This window comes from Wasmannia auropunctata, unplaced genomic scaffold (genome assembly GCF_000956235.1).
Source record: "Wasmannia auropunctata unplaced genomic scaffold, wasmannia.A_1.0 LD336053.1, whole genome shotgun sequence".
NCBI lineage: Eukaryota > Metazoa > Arthropoda > Insecta > Hymenoptera > Formicidae > Wasmannia > Wasmannia auropunctata.
The window spans coordinates 3,756,696-3,774,851 of record NW_012026837.1 but is presented as its reverse complement, the minus strand read 5'-3'; the positions used below and the strand labels follow the sequence as shown (position 1 = coordinate 3,774,851).

The window sequence follows — 18,156 nt, the reverse complement described above, 5'->3', positions numbered from 1 at the left end:
CCCCCCTGGAAACGGAGAACTCGTCAACGTATCGCGCAGGGGAACGACATATATATATATAATAATATAAATATAAATTTATCTCTCTCTAATCTCGAACGAATTGAGTTGCGATCCTAGCGCGCTGTCGCCGTCGCGCGTGACTGTAACATTTTATATTGTACACGTAATTAAACGAAGGACACGTCACACACGGAAAAAAAAGGAAAAAAAATGATAGTTATAGACAAATCGCCGACTGAGAGAAATAATGCGTCTGCGTGGTGCACGCAGGTACGCGTATATCCCTCTTGCGTTTCTTCCGCTCCCTTATATATATCTCTCTTTATCTCCCTTTCGATTTATTTATTTTATTTATCTCTCTTTCGTGTTCTCTCCTCGCGTTCCGCGTTCATCCCCGCGTCTTTGGGAGGGGCGGGGGGGGGGGAATGAGAACGGGAATGGAAAACGAGGGTGGACGGGGGGGAGCTCTCTCTTTGCGTATATCCGGCATATAGCGTCTCTAATCTCGTTGTATTTATTAACGGCGTCCTAATTATTAATTTATTGTTTGATCCCCGATACGTTTAATTGCCGAGCGGAAATGAGAGTCTATAGCAACTAATCTTCCAAAGAATTTAGGAAATCGAATACGCGAGCGCGTATTATGTTAAATGTGATGTGATCCGATGGCTCGCCTTTACCCACAGCCTCCGCGATATACAGAAACCGAGAAGGTTCGATCGAAAAGTCAACAATCGCTGCCGTGTTGCTCGTTACAAAGAGGTGTATGCGCAAAAATAAAGGCCTGCACTTTTTATGAAAAAAAAAAAAAGAGAAAAAAACCGCTGTCTTGACCCCCCGACCTGTCACTCCCACCCTAAAGATCTCCGCGGCGATTTTTCGCGTGCGACGAAAGGATTAAAAAAAAGTAAACATGTTAAGGTTGTAACGTTGTTATAAAAATTGTAAGGAAAAAAAAATACGACAACGTGTTTGCGGCGACGTGAGATAACACCGAGAGAATGATTGCTGATACGCGCGCTGACCGAGAGGGGAGCGGAGACGGTGGACGTCTCGACCCGCGGGGTCGTCCCGTCTCTTTCGTCCTCTTCTGTTTATCGTTCTTGCCTGTTCTCGACGAAGAAGAATCCGAGACAGTGGTTCGCGTAGTGCTGTCGCCGAAGTGTTGAAGTCGATGAGGCGTGCGGACCGCGCGGCCAGCATGACCCTGCGGGGGTACAGGAGGGACTCGGACGTCGTCCTGTCCAACTTCGGACACAAGGAACACCTCTTCAAGTTCCTCGTCATCGGCGATTACGGTGTCGGTGAGATTCGCGGCGAGATTTCCGATTCGATGAACCGATCGATATTACATTCAAATCGCGCAGAAATATATAAATTTTCCTTACGATAAGATAGATGAATTCTCGATAATATTTATCTCCTTCTCGAGTTTTATTAATCGTTCAGACGCTAATATCGTAATGAATTATAACGCCCGAGCGTAAAAACAAATTGTAAACCAAGTCCTTTGTGAAATTTCTGGTGTCTATCCTCTTGCACAGTTCTCTCGTGGAATTTAACACATAAAATCTTGAATACAGGAAGAAATAAGTCATGAAATTTACAATTTTTATTTAGATTTTTACAGAGAAATTATTTATTCTAGGCAAAACTGCGCTGGTCAGAAGATACACGGAAGGTAATTTGTTGCAATCTCTCGCCCGGATTATCGGAGTTAATTGACGAGCCTCGCGCAGAATCGTTCCGCATTCCCGAAAGCCTTAAACCGTCACGTGCGTTTAGTCGTGATCATAGACGGAGAGGATACGTTGCGGGAGCGTTGCTTTCATACAGAAAAGAGAAAAGGGAAAGAGGAAAATGTGCGCGCGAGCCGGCTTATCCGTCTTAATGATATACGTCAAACCGCCGCAGCTGCGATATGACGCTACTGCTAATCCGGTGACCGTCTCACCGGCCGCACACTCTCGAAACTGTCTTTTCCAGGGAAGTTCTCCTCGAATTACAAGATTACCATAGGCGCCGATTTTGCGATAAAAACGCTCGATTGGGATCCGCAAACTAAAATAAACTTGCAGCTATGGTACTTGTTTAGACGCATATAATTAATTCTATTGCTTGCTATCTCGTATGTCCACTCCGAGGAGCTCGTGCATGCATTTTGCGCTGCCCCTCGGAATTATTCTTAATATATCGCAGGATATATATATGTATATAAATTATGGGACGGTGACGACAGTTTAATTCTGGGTATTTCAGGGACATCGCCGGTCACGAGAGATTCGGATACATGACGAGGGTCTACTATAAATACGCGTAAATATCACCTTTATTGTGTACCTCTTGTATCCCCGATCGAACTTTGTTTCCCCTGTATTGAATACATCTATAAATATTATCATAAATAGACACATTTTGCTCCAACATAATGGTATGCCTCGTAGAGATAAAGCTTATAGATCATATCCCTTGACTGATCAATCGAAAAATCTTAATTGATGTTTTTTTTTAAATTTATTATAACTTTTTGTTCCTTTTTTTAATTTACCGATCCCTCGCGTTCATCGGTTTGACCTGCACGTATAGGGTGGCTGCGGCTCTCGTGTTCGACATCTCACGCGCGGCGACCTTCCAGTCGATGAAGAAGTGGCTGAACGACCTCAGGGAGAAGGTCACGCTGCCGGACGGCACGGGCATTCCGGTCGTGCTCCTGGCGAACAAGTGCGACATATCGGTCGCCGTGACCGACGAGCAGATCTCGAAGTTCTGCAGGGAGAACAAGATACACGCCTGGTACGCGACTTCCGCGAAGAACAACACCAACGTCGGTAGGTGGGCGATCAGCTTGTCTCTCCCCATCATCTGACCCGTAAATTCATATCCCTCAAAAGCTCTTGCTGTATACAAATATTTATTAATATTTAGAAGGTAATAATTAGTACTTCTAATTGTTATAAATATTAAAGGAGATACGGTATTAATACTTCTAATCAAGAGTGTCCGCAGGAATTTTTCTAGAGGGGTGCATGATCCAAATTTTCAATTTACGAACTACCACGAGGAGTAAATAAATGTCCGAACGTTGTGTACCTGTGTTGTACTTTAGCTCTTTCACATTTAACAAACGTATTTATTTTTTTAAATGAGAAGTAAAAATAAGAGAGCAAATTCTAAATTTTTTTGTACTCGTCTGATTCCAGAGGGGTACAAATACCCTTTTTGCCCTTCCCATCCCCCGTCCCTGCGGACGCCCTTGCTTCTAATTGTTATTGATATTAAAAGAGATATGGATTTAAGAGAGAGAAGGAAAGGAATTTCCGTAGAAGAAACGTTACCCCTCAATTGCGCGTCGTCGCGCATTTATTTTCCATTGCGTCGCCGTTGCGATATGAGTTCTTAAAGTCAGTATACGTAATATCGTCAGTATACGTAATATCGTCGTATACGTCAGTGTACGTAAATATCGAGATCATTGCATTGCTGATAAACAAGTGCAGTGTACAACGCGTTTTTTACACGTTAGCTCCTTTCGGAAATTGCATGATCGCGGAGGCGATATTCAATCCACTGTTATCCCTCACTCGACGCCAGATAACAGAGTGTGCCGAGAACTGATTGCACGCTATTGCTGAATTTGCAGATGCGGCAATACGCTATTTGGTGGACAAGGTGCTGAGCTCGAGAATCGACAACGGTATACGGGACTCGATCCGATTACGACGCGAGAGCACGTCGAGCCGCGAGAAATTATCTAGCTGCTGCAAATAAAGCGACATGCATACCCTGTGAAGAACAATCGTCTTACAAATAGAAAATTATAGAGAGCACACGTCGATCAACGTGAATGGAACGCGCATCGAACAAGATAATCGCGAGATGATCGGATACGATGGCCGTATGACGGTAAAACAAAGCTACGAAAAAAATTTATATCGTTGAAAGATTTACACGTATACATTATAATTGTCATTAGTGGCACCACATTTGTTTTACGCGATAACCGTCGCCGTTATCATTTATTGACCGCGCGTCGCAGTGGTCTCTTTGTAAATTTACATAATAAATTACCCACAAGAAAATAACTTATGACTTATTATGGTTGTCCCTTTAAAAATCTACAGTAATAATTTTTATGAAGAGTCAACAAAACACGAATTTTCCGAAATGCCACAGAAATTAAAGATAAGCCGTAATCATTTATCGGTTATCCAATAGTAATGTTTCTTTTATATCTATAAATTTACATGTATAATAAATTATACGTAAAAAATAATCATGATGACTTATCGTAGTTGTCGCTTTAATCAAATCTGAAATACTAATATTTGTTAGAAGAGTAACCGCGACAAATGGAAAGCGCTATTTTCGGCCGCGCTGATAATAATGTTCTAGCTTTATAATTCACACGTTATCGCTTTAATAAATTATGAGCATAATAAAAATACGAGGATGTATGTTATAATTTCTTTTTCAATTAAATTAATCTGAAATGACAATTTCTGTTAAAAGCAGTCCAAATAAATAATGTTCTAGTTTTTTCAAAATGTCAAACGCAGTGAAGGTGCGACATCTCGCAGGTACGTTATCTTTGTAAATTGCAAGTCTATGTATACACAAGCAAGTTCTACCCGCCGTAACGCTGATAATATTTTATCAGACATTTAAGTGGCATTTAAGCGTTTTAAAATATAGCGCCGAACACAGACAGATAATAAACCAGTTGAAGTTAGGTCGATTGGGAGGAATGTATAACGCGTCACAGCAGTTACGAGTTAACACAGAATTATTGTACATACATAACTTGTAGAGAGCAGATGTTGCTTGCATTTCTGTACCACTAGGCTAAGCCCAGAATGTGCGTTGAACTACATTCTTTCAATTCGTGAAGTGCAGCATATAGATATTAATTACTACTGAATTTTTTTATATTTATAACGGAAATAAAGAATAACAATGACTGACAGCTTTCTGGATAACGTGAATACTGGTAAGCGTGAATTAAGTAAGAAAATACGTAAATTAAGGTAAGCAAGTAAATAAATTAAAAATATTATAAGAAGCGAAATAATAAAGTTAAACGACGTGAAAAAAATTATTTGTTCTTTTCTGGATTAAATTAAATGGTTTTTTTAAACTATATATATACATATAAACAATTTAATCCAGAAGAGAACAAATTATTTTGTATATAATATAACATACATAATCTATATACATATATATATATATATATATATATATATGTACTAGATATGCATATATATTACACACACATACACACACAGATTTCAATATACGAAAAGTTTAAGATTAATGTAACATTTTGCGATGCTGCAGTGTTAGGAAGTAAACGATTGTCCGAGCTCGGGAAAACGCTAACGCACGAGCATCTGGCTCTCGATTTTCGCAAGTTTTACATACCTCCGCCGAAGCATCTTAAACATTTTCCTGAAAGCAGCCTGTCTCTTCAGGATGTCGGATACGTTTGGCAGTATCCGTAAGTGAAATTGGGAATGTTTTTCACGTCTCTTACAGTCCGCTTCGCGTATAAAATAAAAATTTTTGTACAATCGTTGTTTTTTTATCATCGTCGTAACTACACATTAATAAAGAAATGAATAAATTAATAAAAATTAAGTTAAAGATGATTATAGATATGGTTTAACTGTTTCACACATTAGATACAGCAGCTTATATAATTTGGAATTTTACGATGGCGACGCGGCGAAAGCAGTCTATAAAGATGTGGAATTGTTCAAAGAGGCCGGTGGCGGAACCATCGTGGAGAACAGTAGCCACGGTTTGAAACGCGATATTTCTCTGATGAAGAACGTCAGTCGGTCCATGGAAGTCAACGTGATCGCGGGAACTGGTATTCTACATATAATAAAATATATAATAATACTGCATATTATAATATATTATTACAATGATGTATAATTTAGAATAATAATACATTATTATTATACTATCATTATAATACATTATTGTAATACATTATTATTATTATTTGTTATATACATTTTCGTAACTTAACAGGCTATTACGTCGCCAGTACGCAAGACGCATCGACTCTCAATACAACCAAGGAAGAAATGTACAATCTGATGTGCAAAGAGTTGGAAGAGGGTTGCGTGGAGTGTCCCGATGTAAAGGCAGGATTTATCGGTGAAGTCGGCAGCACTTGGCCGATCGAAGGTATGCACGTAATCACTTGAACAAGCCGCCAGATATTATAATTTTTTATCATTATTATACTGTCGATTATTCGCGATCATATTCTATTCATTATGTTCATCAGCTATACTTGTAACTAAGATACATTTAATATTATATTAAAATTTTATATACACGTAAATTATATTAAATATTGTAAAATATTTGCATTAGATTTTGAAAAACGTGCAATTTGCGCGACTGCCGAGGTCCAAGCTCAGTTACGTTGCTCCGTGAGCTTTCATCCCGGAAGGAACGCATCCGCGCCCATGGAAATCATGAGGATCTATCAAGAAGCTGGCGGAGATGCGAGCAGGGCCATTATGTCTCACGTCGATCGTAAGAGCCACGAATTTTTATTTATTTATTTTTGTTCCATTTTTCATGTTTAACTATACCCGAATGTGTCGCTGTGATTAATTAAATATAATATGCTATAGGTACGTTGATAAAAAAGGAGCAGCTCATGGAATTTGCTGACGCTACTAAATGTTACATCCAGTTCGATCTGTTCGGTTCCGAATGCTCCTTCTATCAGCTAAATCCGTTGATCGACTGGCTGTCAGATGCGAAGCGCATCAAACGCATCGCGCTGCTCAAGGAAGAGAAAAAACTGGATCGAGTTCTCATGAGTCACGATATACACACCAAGCATCGGCTAGTACGTCTCTCTCTCTCTCTCATATTTTGCATTTTCCATGCAGTTTCAATAAATTAATATTTTCCTGATCCTAGCGATTGGACTAGCATTGTGAAAGCATTTTGACTTTTCAGATACACTTCGGCGGACACGGATACTCTCATATCGCTAACAACATCGTGCCAATTATGTTAAAAAGGAACTTCACGACGGAAGAGATCAAATTGATAACGGTTGAGAATCCGAAAAGATGGTTTACGCGAAATTAAATTTTGCGACACAGACTGCTCTGTCTTAAAAATTGATATTTTTACGAATAACGCTTTTCCATCTATGCGAGACTGCTCTGTCTTAAAAATTGATATTTTTACGAATAACGCTTCCATCTATTGTAGATTGATAAAACATTAATTATTTTATAATTATTTTTTCGTATTAAATAATCATTGCTAAAACGTTATTCTATAATTTGGTTTAATGAGAACAGGAATCTCTCTATACCGATTTAAATAAAGATGTAAAGATTCTCGAGATTCTGCTTCTTTTAACGATATTTGAAGTATGTTTTCAGATAAGAAATCAATTTTTGAACTGTTATGTGAGGGATTAATAGTTATATCGACAAAACATCGTGCTGACCATGTTATACTTTTATAAAAAAATATATTTGTTAAAAATTGAATATTGTAGTACACACAGGGCTCATCAATGTTAATTGCAAACAGATTTATAATCTCTCTAATTATATTTTCTTTCGCAAAGAATGAAACAACGCAATGAATTTTTATGAATATCATTTTTAATCTAATGTAAATTACTCTACAACAGTCTAATGTATACATTACTTCAACAGTCTATCTTTTTCCTATAATTCTCGTTTAAGAATTGTCGGAAATTTCGAATTATACTAATCATGTAAATAAAAGACGATAAAAAGTTTGTACTTTATTATAAAATACAATGACACTTGACATTCTTTGGTAAAGTTATTATTCGGCAGAAAGAATAACTTTTTGTCTGTTCCACGAATACTTCGAAATTAATAAACTTAATTAACGGTACATATTCGACATTTCTATTATTTCGCTCTTTAACGAATAAATAATTTATAAAGTATTCTATCTTCTATTGCTTCGCTCTTTAACGACAAAATAATTAGTGTTTTATCTTCTTATTGTATTAAAAAAGGTAAAAAAATTATGCAAACTGGCTCGATAACTATTACAAATATTATCAGTAACAACTTCTTTCTTCTTCTTCCATTTTCTCTTCTTTTCGTAAGACGAAAAACGTCTCTTCCCTTTTCGATTTTTTCTCGACGTCGGCTCTCAGAGCTCGTCCTGGATTTGCGAACCTCTCACAGGATTCATAGCGATAGAAACCGTCGATACCATCGTTTTGCTGAAGTCCTTCGAGTAATCTACACAGGAATAAGATACGATTGCATTTCGAAAATACTCACAGTTTTGCATAAAATGCACAAACAGACAATTTCCAGAAAGACGATAGCAAAGTACGTTATTTTTAAGATAAGCATAATTACAAACTTTAGTTTTGTAATAAAATAATATATGGTTTTGAAAAAAAGATATATATTTAAAGAACAATGAAATTGAGCGGACAAAGCTATTTTATGTAATAGTTTGTAACTTGTAAAAATCAGAAATGGAAAAAATACTCTTTCTTCTACATTTCAAAGTCCCGTAATTTTATTCTAAGTGTTAATATAATTTAATTTCATAATCATTAAAAGTTAATCGTTAAAAATTAATGATGAAGATTAGAACTGCATTTGAGCAAAATCAATCAATATTAAATTTAGCGAATTACGGTCAGAGAGAAACTTTGGTTAGCATACCTATTATTAATTATAACGATGATCGAAGGTGCGAAAGCGTCCGGCGACGAGCGCGACAATTTGAGGTCGTTTGTTCGTCGTGGAAGAATGAAATTAAGAACATGCCGAGCGTAGAAGAAAAAGAATCAGTGATTAGGGGTTGCGATTAATCGACATTAGCTGCACACATACTCGCAGGACTGCGAGCCACTCCAAGCGATACCAAAAAGTGACGATCGAAAGCAGCGAACTTGTGTGGTGCCCTTGACTTACAAAGTGAGGCGAGTGTTGTCGCTTAGCTCGCGCGCTCGGTCAGAGCTTGGTGAGCGTTACCGCGTGTCGTTGCTCGAAGTTACCTTGGGCGTAGTCATGCTGATGGGCCTGAAGACCGCCGGCACCCGGCGCACTGCTGCCGTACGGCGTTAAGCCCGCCCTTATCCACGAGCAACCGATCACGCCGGCGTACGCCTGTCGGTACTGCTTGTTCATGATCACGTAGATAATCGGATTCACGCACGACGCGAAGTACAGTAGCAGGTATCCCAGAATGTGACACTCTGAAATAATTTGACATGACAATTCGGCGTGTTAACGGCGATTAAATCAGGCGGTGGAACTTACAAGATCTCTATAGTAATTACCTACTATATAGAGATCGGCAAAAGCTTTTTCCGTAAATATTTTAGGCTTTGCGTGGGTCAAGAGATGTTACGCAATATTATTTATATTATATTCATGTGTCAGGAGGAAAAATAAATTTTTTTTACAAATTTCTTTCTGACAAAATTCAAAATGTACATGATAATAATTACGCAAATCGTAATTCTCGAGATGATCAAGAGAGAAAGAATGGTTGATATATATGAGACGAGGAATGATACCGATGAAAATGATTAGAATATAAAATGCGGTTTCGAAAGTCAAGTGCGCCATAACTATAATACCTATATTACTTACCGGGACATTTGACTTCCGCGTCGGCCACCTTGACAATGGTAATCGGTAAATAGCACGCGAGGAAGCTGAGGAAGATGGCCAGTACCATCTTCGTGATCCTCCATTCGCTGCGCTTCTGTTTGAGCTCCCTGATGTCCCTTCCGGGCGTATGAGGCGATTTTATCGTCGGTCCAGCGTGCTTTCGCATTCGCGATTCCGACCTGCAATGTTGATTAAATTTTAATTAATATACTAATCGAGGTCACAGTAAAAGGATTATTTATAAACGTGATAATCGGCGACAATTACTTGTGCACCACCCAAAATATCTTGGCGTAACAGCCGACGATCACTACACAGGGTATCAGGAATCCCATGACGAAGAGGAATGTCTTGGGAGTGCGACCGTGACGGTCCTTGATGATGGAGCAGGTCTCCAGATTTGGATCGTAGTCGAATTTACCTGATAGAATGCAAACAAATGATAAATAAAAATCAAAGTATGTGATAACATATATTTTAAAGGTATAGAAAATATAACAAATATTTACATGTAAAGCATATAAATACGATATTTTTTAATTTTTTATTTAATTATAAAATCATTATTACGTCGACATTAGGAACTTGTAACATTCTTATATATTTATGTTGATTATTCAATCAAATAATTAATTTTTTATTCTTGGAAAATTTGCAACTTTATCGCTTTTAGCAAGATATTCTACCATTAAAGTTTCTTTCTCCAATAAATAATTAAATAATTAAAATAGCGACTTACCCCATATTCCCAATAGCGTAGGTATCTGCATTCCGTAAGAGAATACCCAGCAGAAGATTATCATCGCGGCTATCCAGAACTTTTTGTAAACTTTACTATAAATAGCGTGATGCGCTATCATAATATATCTACAAAAGCAAAAGTTTGAATTATAACTTCATATTGCATTTTGATCTCGTCGTATATTCCCTTCTTCAAATCGTAGAAAAATCTCTTATCTCAAGCACTTTGACTTTAAAGAGTTAAAAGACGAAACAAAAACACCCACCTATTGATAGTGATCGCTGCGACGGATAGGAGGCTGACGCCGACGTTACCGTACCGTAAAAAGGGCACGAAAACGCAAAAGAATCGTATGTCCGTCCAGCTGGCGTTGATGAATCTGATGGAGTCGAACGGCAGCACCAGCAGACAGAACACGAAGTCCGCGATGCATAAGCTGTTCCAATGGCAATGTAATTTTAATCAGTGCGTGCACGTTAGAGAAAGTTGCGTATTAAAAAATGCTAGAATTTAAAAATCAATTTTTTTTACATTTAAAATAATGCCATTCGTGCGAGATGACACACAAACGGAATGAATGTACAAGCTTCTTCAATATATATGCGAACAAATTATTTAGAAAATCAAATAAAGAATTAAACGGTAAAATTATGTAAATAAACTTGTTTACCTTATAATAAAGGCCGCCGCAACGTTGCGAACTTTGGGATATTTACATAAAGCAACGATTGTCAGTAGATTACCGGCCAGACCAATAATCATGATGATGATCGCCATTACCGCCGCGAAGGTCCTTAAAGGCTTCGGAAATCTGAAGCGGGTAAAGCAACCATAAAAACAGCCATTTGTCATTATCATAATTATATTAACTATATTAATTAACAACTACATTAATTAACAATTAATATTAATTAACTATATTAATTAACAATTAATATAATTAAACAGATTTACTTAATAAATCATTAATAAATAATATAATTGAAGTTAAAAATTACTAATAATTTAAAAGTTAAATTAAAAATTAATACAATTAAATAAGTTTATTTAATCAATAATAGAAGTATAATAAATTTATAGTATAATAAATTTAAAAATATTATAAAACCAATTTTATTCATTTGAGAAATTAAATTCACAGGTTTAAAATAACATACAAGTCATGCGTAAATTCCGCAAGTAACACTCAAGCGTATCGTTAATTTCAAATTTAATCCACGCAATTAACTGGCGTGATTTAATTACACGATATCGGCGATTCTGGATACCGCTCCAAAAAGAAACGCGATCGTACCTCGACAGTTCCGCGTCGACGATGGTGCTATGCGTGACGTTGTCCATGATGCGTGACAACCACGTGTTCGTGCCGTCCATTATGCCGGCCGTGCCGAAGGTGTCAAAGCTCTGGTCCAGCGATTCCATTCGCCCTTGATCCGGCCCCGAAGGCCTGCGACATTCACGGGCGGAAGAACGGGATTAAATATTCGACTTGCGTTCCCCTTAGCGGATATAAACTAAAACGGGATGACTAATTGTATTGTGAGTCTCGTAGCAAAAACACTTTCGCGGACACTTTGACGAAAATAACAAGACCGCAATATTCTGATTAGATCGATGTCTCATTCTACCGTTGCCTGACGAATATTAATATATTACTATTGCTAACCTCGTGCGGACATGGTTGAGACTACATTATAGCTGATTATAGCGCGGTACGAAAGAGACGGCATGGGACATTCCCACGAGGAGGAAACCGCGATCTAAAATTCCGGCACGACGCACTTGCTCGAAGCGATCTGACGTAAAGCGGATGCGACGACGCGTCTGCTGTTTCAAAACCATTTCCTGAAGTGCACCAGAAAGAATTAAACGCTCGCATGGCAGCGGATTAATCATTTCACATTTGTTTCAATATACGATTCATTAAAATTCTTTAGAATCTTTGACTTAATTCTTTAAAAAATTAATATTGTCGAAAATTTATTATCTGCATGTATCAAATTAAAACGTATATTCTTGTAAGATCAGTTAAAAACGTAAACCTTATTTCCGTAATAATTCTCCAAATAAAAAATATATTGAGCCTATCATTAAAAATATAATCACTACTAACAATTAAAAAAAACTTAATAACATTATGATACGTTATTTATTTATTTTTTAATATGTAGGTGAATTGCTGTATTCTTTGCTCTGTTTCAATGTATTTTCCTATTACACAAACAAATATATCATATCCCTAGAGTTACCGAAGGCTCTGACTCTAACTCCTACTGAAGACTTTGAGAAGGATCCGCGATTGTCCGAAGGCGCGTGGGACGTCTGACATTTGCGTAATGCAAATTCCGCGCGCGTGCGATTCTACGCATTAAAATAATTCTCCGACATAGACAATGACTCGAGGGACGATCTTATACGTTTGGAAAGACAGATCGTAAGAATTTATTGTTATTTATGGGCTCTCGTGACGAAGGGCGCCACCGACGGAAGTGGATCGTCCGGAGAATTTACAGAGGACAATGCGAGACTCTCTCACGACGAACGCGAGAATTAGCACCACGCTTATTCTCTGTGTTTTTTTTCAACGCGCTTGGCTATCAGTAACTCCGATCCGGTCGAGAACGTTTCGCATTTAATAAACGTTTCATTAATTAAGAAAACCAAATTATCGAAGTTAATTCCGCACAAACAATCCTGCAGATATAATTAAAATCCCATTAGCCTATATTTTGCTGCGATTTACAGTTGCCTCGCACGTTGATTATCTTTCGATAATTACGATCGTTAATGATCGTTCGGAGAAAGTCCGTTAAATACTTTTAATTATGAACGAATACTAATTAAGGAAAAAACAGTTTCCTGTTTGAATGTGATGCCAGCTATAGGTCTGTGTCGAAATGTTTCGCGTCATCTCTCAGGCATTCGAATTCACGTAGCGTACACTTAAGAATCTATAAGTCATGCGATTTGTCTTTCTTATTCTGTCTCCGACCGCTCGATTGCAGCCACGCTAAGTAACTGAGTTTACTAATGACTGCGGGTCACCGGTACATGAGTCACTTGTGTTATTGAAACATGCGTAACGATACTCGATATTACAAACTCGCAATAGGCACGTATCAATTCGAAACAATTATTCCTAAGTGCTGATATTATATTATTACGGCTCATTATATTTCTTCAAAACTTACTATCTAAATGATTGAAGATTCATGTTATAAATGTAAAGACATGAAAATAGTTACATACATAATAATCTCATTTTTTTACGTAACCTTGATATTATAATTCCGTTACAATACAAATATGTTATGCTTTTGTTTCAAGATATTTTCAGTAGATTTATGAGGAATCCTTTATAAATTCGAAAAGTATACTCTTAATTTCAGGAACCGCGATGGAGAACCGCGAACGATCCGTTTATCGATTAGCTATTATGATCTATGTGCAAATACATAGTTGCGGAGGGTGCGTTGGATTTGGTAAACTGGGGTCAAGCTGCGGTGCATTAACCCCGATTGAGCTTAATTAAAGGAAATTAACGGACACCCGGTACTATAGACGTCCCCTCGCGACAAAAAAAAGGCGATGAAAGCCATGGAAGACATGGGAACCCATTAACGCGTCGCGTCTGCGTCGTCTCGTTTTACACATTTCGTATGAGATATCAAGATATTCGATGAGATATTTAGATATTTGAACATTGAGACATTATCATAACTGCAGTGAAAAATTAATTATTATCAGAAGGAGACTTCCGGGGAAACCGAACCAAATGTCATACAAAAAGATTGACGAGACAAAAGAAAACGATCAAATCTATATAAGAGAAACTAAATATAAAAGAAATTAATTTTTAAGTTTGACGTTCGCGTTTATATCAAGTTCAACAGTTATCGCTATCGTGTCACGTTTAAATAACGCGAACGAAAAGTCTGTATGTAGGGACAATAAATTTTTTGTATTATAGAATTAGTGAAATTATTAAAATTTAAAGATTTTTCACTACAAATTATTTGTTTTCATCATTGCTACAAAAAAATTATATTTTATCGAGCAGTAATCGTCTTGAAGTTAGTTTGGATCTAATCGGGTGGCAGGTATTTGACTGCGAAACGGGTGTACGTATATTTGACTTTGATATCGGTTCGATAAGCGAGGCTAATCCGATTCGTCGTCGACGAAGGAAGACGCGACGCGAAATCGCGAATGTTGATTTTCGTCCCGTGGAAGTTGTCGGCGACGAATTGACGTCACCGAATGATTTCCGCGTTAATCATACGGCGAACGGCAATGAATGAGTCAAGTTGAGTCACGGTGAAAGTACCTAGACCGAGTCGAGGCGTGAGTCGTCGATGCGCCGCGCCGTGCCCGTCGGCCGGCGTATCGCTGCACCTCACCGATCGCAAAGACGCGTTTAAACCTTGCACGCGGATTTGCGCTTATCCGAAGGCTTATACATCAACGCCTCGTGTAATATTTCGGCCCGAGACCCGCGAGAGATTTACCATCTCCGATGTAAATTAGCGTTGAATAACACGCCGCGATACACCGTCGCTTAATTCGAAACGCTTATTCACAGCTTCATCCATCCAAGGATTGAGTTAATGTTTAATTGAATAAGTTTCGCGCCTGTACGAAATTATTATTAAAATTAAAAGATTGATCGTTCTATCGACAACAAAGTGCCGGGATTAAAATTAAGTATCACGCTTCGACCTCTCTGCGAATAAGTGAGAAACTAGATTATTATGTGATCCTTTTATTAAGTATGCTTGCAAAAATTTCTCGCGTTAATTTTAACAACGAGATTTCGACGTATAAATGTGCAAATGTTGATTGAAAAGACTTGTATGCGCATGGATTAAGTACATGTAAGATCGTTGAAAGTCGCGATCGAGTCGCGACAACTCTCTCGTATCCCGCCCACGAGGACACCACGTGGCGTGGATGTCAAATGTCTGCACGTAGGACACGAAACATGTGTTGCGCTATTCATACTGTGTATTTAGCGCCAAATATGCTACGCGTCGGGTGACATTGAAATACTCGCGTCACCGACTCATTTAAAATGTAATGTAGCTAAAATGTAATGTCCTCGTAGCTGTCTTTTACACGAATATATTTACGGAAATTTATAATTTACTAAGAAAATAAAAAGAATACATGAGATGTATTATTTTATACACTCCGCAAATGTGCAGGCAAAGCAAATAATGATTTGTAGAGAGAGTAAGATTTTTTTTTAATCTATAATATTTCATATGAAATATTAATTAGTCAACTGCGGGATTCGAATAATTGTGTCCAATAAGTATTCGTATAGTCATTATTTAGGTGTTTGAGGATCCACTTTCGCATTAACTTTCGGTACGACCCAGCTAATTGAATGCTACACCATGCGTCATAATTCTCTCCACGTCACGTTTCTAAATTGCCCCTCGGGACCATCGGGTAACTCGCTGCACGCTTTTTTGCCCGGTTCTCGGCATTGGTCCCTCAAGATCGCAGACCAGCGCCGCCCTTGAGATCCGGGAGGACTCGCGCGCGAATGAAAACTGCGATTACGATCAAGCGAAATGATATTTTTTTAAAGAATCAATTAAGTATACAAGAAATTATCTTTCTCATTTCGTCTACTTTTAGGTCGAGATGATTGTAATTCTAATCACGGAAATCGGTTACGTTCACGTGAAGCGTGATGTTATTTAATCATTGATTAAATACAAATACAATGAATCGCTATAAAAGATAATAGAGGGAGATAAATTAGAAAACGGTTCATCACTTACCGCTCGCTAGATGCTCTTATCTCAGACCAGCCATAAGCCTGTCGACGAAACACGTAATCGAAGAGGGAAATCTGCTGACTTCTGTTAACTGAAGGATCTCAGGTGTTTTCGATTTAACAATAGCCTTCCTCTTCAGTGCGTTCTCGCCTGTGTCTTGACGAGAGACGATAAAGTCACTTCACGATATGTCAGATTTCGAATCATTTAAATAAAGTTCACAAGAAATGGTACAATTTTCCTCCCGGTCGTTCACTTATTATAAGCTCGCGAGTGGAGTCTTGCGGTCTTCTTTGATAGCTGACTAGCACAAATTTGATTTAATATCAACTCGTCAATCCGTCATCAAACAATCTTTCCTTCCTCGTTTTAATTACCTAGTTTTCTTAAAAAAAAAAATTAATTTTCTCGCGAGAACTTCATTTCGTTAAATTTTCAGTCGATCTTCATCAGAGTCCACTTGACGTTTCTTTTCTTTGAATGAAAGCTGATCCCGTTCGCAGAAATGCACTTATTTCATTATTTCAACTTTTATTTTATTAAATCGTCTTGCAATTAGAATGCTTCTTCCTCCGATTTTCGCTCGTTGCAATCCGGGACCACGATCGCGGCGAATTTGCGCGAAGATTCGATTGCGCGCGACCGACTCTACCGGGCCACGGATTCGGGGACCACCGGCGCGCGAATCACCGGTGTCGACACGGGCACCGTGTACGCGTCAGCGTCACCGTGAATGGACTGCTGCTTACCCAACATTCCGTCAGATTGTACACACACGCTAGATACGGGCCCCGCCGCGAGTAGGGCGACCGCAGGAGGAGGAAGAAAAGATGTTGGTAGAGAAGCGGGGGAGCGGCTCGGTGTGGGCTCGATGACGAACATACATACAAGCGCGGTGTGTGCGAGGCGAGGGCGCACATCTGCACCCAGGACCCGGGCGGGCGGGAAGGGGGGGGGGAACACCCAGTTGACCCTTTCGCTGTGTGACACATCGGGCCGGGTCTTTTTAAATTGCGCGGAATGCGCTGCCATTGCAATACATCGCGTTCTTTTGTGTAATTAGAGAACGATGCAAATTACAAACCTTGATCGATTGATCGTTGCGATTAAAGCTGTCCTTGTCGATTATGTGAGATAACTCGAGAAATATTGTAATATAAAAAAATGTTGCACCTTTTCGGTTCTGCATCTCCATCGAATGAAGAGTTAAAAAAATTTCTCATCTTTACTTTGACATAATTTTTATTTCTGTCTCGATTACTCGCGAGTCTCTCGCGACCGAATGTGAAAAGAGACGGACGTCCTTAAAAGAAAGAGAAGGCCGTCGTGAGTCACACGCGGATATGTATATACGAGACAATAGAGGCACATAACAGCAAGAATGTGTTGGTAAATCGTGAACAATTAAATACTAGATTGAAGTAGATTTAAGTATAAGTATAGAGAAAATACATAAAGTATAAATTTGATACGCGACATATAAATCAAATTTATAGCTTGTAACAAATAAGTCAATTAAATTTATTTTCTTTTTTTATCACGTTTAAGCGAAATATTTTATAAATGCAATAAGCTGCTCGATTAAAAATTAAATATGTCAGAATGATAAGTATAAATCATAGTATTGTACAAGCAAGCTAATGGTCATCTAGAAATTCGCGCAAGAAGAACTCGTACTCGAGTAGCCGCGGTCCTCCTCGCGGTCAACCGATAACATCGCCGCTCTGAACCGCGGGCGCATTTATTGCGTAAGCAACCGAAGACACGCGGTGAGGAGAGTGAATTAGGCGTAACGAAGTGGAACCGACCACCGGCATTAATTGGTATGACTAAATCGAACGTCTCGTTAGTTACACGCGCGTCATAAAGGCGACCCGCATCCAACCGCGGTGTGTTGTCCGGGATTAGCTCGGTCGACCGAAACTCTCGCTCTTTTCCAATCTGTAGCCAT

General features: G+C 38.5%; 3 protein-coding genes across 8 annotated transcripts; 2 read left to right on the top strand and 1 right to left on the bottom strand.

Annotated features, from left to right (window-relative positions):
• The first annotated feature begins 1,033 nt into the window (after nucleotides 1–1,033).
• On the top strand, nucleotides 1,034–4,085 carry LOC105451129 (ras-related protein Rab-38-like). Of its 2 annotated transcripts, none has more exons than XM_011691397.1 (6): nucleotides 1,034–1,307; nucleotides 1,652–1,684; nucleotides 1,990–2,086; nucleotides 2,263–2,319; nucleotides 2,590–2,831; nucleotides 3,644–4,085. In XM_011691397.1, the coding sequence occupies exons 1-6, from the start codon at nucleotides 1,178–1,180 to the stop codon at nucleotides 3,769–3,771; spliced, it is 687 nt and encodes a 228-aa protein (XP_011689699.1). In that variant the 5' UTR covers nucleotides 1,034–1,177; the 3' UTR covers nucleotides 3,772–4,085. The 2 variants fall into 2 exon arrangements, with proteins under 2 accessions (XP_011689699.1, XP_011689700.1); XM_011691398.1 differs by having other exon boundaries at nucleotides 2,590–2,835.
• Nucleotides 4,086–4,698: 613 nt separating this feature from the next.
• LOC105451127 (phosphotriesterase-related protein) lies at nucleotides 4,699–7,798 on the top strand. The gene is made up of 7 exons (XM_011691392.1): nucleotides 4,699–4,990; nucleotides 5,341–5,500; nucleotides 5,685–5,875; nucleotides 6,043–6,201; nucleotides 6,394–6,558; nucleotides 6,660–6,880; nucleotides 6,994–7,798. Exons 1-7 carry the CDS (start codon nucleotides 4,957–4,959, stop codon nucleotides 7,126–7,128), a joined length of 1,065 nt encoding a protein of 354 aa, XP_011689694.1. The 5' UTR covers nucleotides 4,699–4,956; the 3' UTR covers nucleotides 7,129–7,798.
• LOC105451128 (G-protein coupled receptor moody) lies at nucleotides 7,785–16,963 on the bottom strand. 5 transcript variants are annotated; one of them, XM_011691395.1, is made up of 10 exons: nucleotides 16,209–16,963; nucleotides 12,083–12,261; nucleotides 11,711–11,930; nucleotides 11,087–11,227; nucleotides 10,682–10,852; nucleotides 10,414–10,541; nucleotides 9,942–10,095; nucleotides 9,654–9,853; nucleotides 9,053–9,253; nucleotides 7,785–8,279 (listed from the first exon to the last, which is right to left on the bottom strand). In XM_011691395.1, the coding sequence occupies exons 3-10, from the start codon at nucleotides 11,836–11,838 to the stop codon at nucleotides 8,188–8,190; spliced, it is 1,215 nt and encodes a 404-aa protein (XP_011689697.1). In that variant the 5' UTR covers nucleotides 11,839–11,930; nucleotides 12,083–12,261; nucleotides 16,209–16,963; the 3' UTR covers nucleotides 7,785–8,187. The 5 variants fall into 5 exon arrangements, 4 of the variants coding, with proteins under 4 accessions (XP_011689697.1, XP_011689696.1, XP_011689695.1 ...); XM_011691394.1 differs by having other exon boundaries at nucleotides 11,711–11,863; XM_011691393.1 differs by lacking the exon at nucleotides 12,083–12,261 and having other exon boundaries at nucleotides 11,711–11,863.
• Nucleotides 16,964–18,156: the final 1,193 nt, after the last annotated feature.

What these genes read in the sequence shown, in the direction of transcription:
- LOC105451128 (XM_011691395.1), bottom strand. Translation starts at nt 11,838, where the DNA reads ATGGAATCGCTGGACCAGAGCTTTGACACCTTCGGCACGGCCGGCATA. An exon ending in GCGGCGGCCTTTATTATAAG is followed by an intron (nt 10,853 to 11,086) that starts GTAAACAAGTTT and finishes CCATTGGAACAG; the next exon opens with CTTATGCATCGCGGACTTCG. An exon ending in TCAGCATGACTACGCCCAAG is followed by an intron (nt 8,280 to 9,052) that starts GTAACTTCGAGC and finishes ATTCCTGTGTAG; the next exon opens with ATTACTCGAAGGACTTCAGC.
- LOC105451129 (XM_011691397.1), top strand. Translation starts at nt 1,178, where the DNA reads ATGAGGCGTGCGGACCGCGCGGCCAGCATGACCCTGCGGGGGTACAGG. An exon ending in GGTCAGAAGATACACGGAAG is followed by an intron (nt 1,685 to 1,989) that starts GTAATTTGTTGC and finishes TGTCTTTTCCAG; the next exon opens with GGAAGTTCTCCTCGAATTAC. An exon ending in AGGGTCTACTATAAATACGC is followed by an intron (nt 2,320 to 2,589) that starts GTAAATATCACC and finishes CTGCACGTATAG; the next exon opens with GGTGGCTGCGGCTCTCGTGT.
- LOC105451127 (XM_011691392.1), top strand. Translation starts at nt 4,957, where the DNA reads ATGACTGACAGCTTTCTGGATAACGTGAATACTG. An exon ending in TCTGGATAACGTGAATACTG is followed by an intron (nt 4,991 to 5,340) that starts GTAAGCGTGAAT and finishes GCGATGCTGCAG; the next exon opens with TGTTAGGAAGTAAACGATTG. An exon ending in TACACACCAAGCATCGGCTA is followed by an intron (nt 6,881 to 6,993) that starts GTACGTCTCTCT and finishes TTGACTTTTCAG; the next exon opens with ATACACTTCGGCGGACACGG.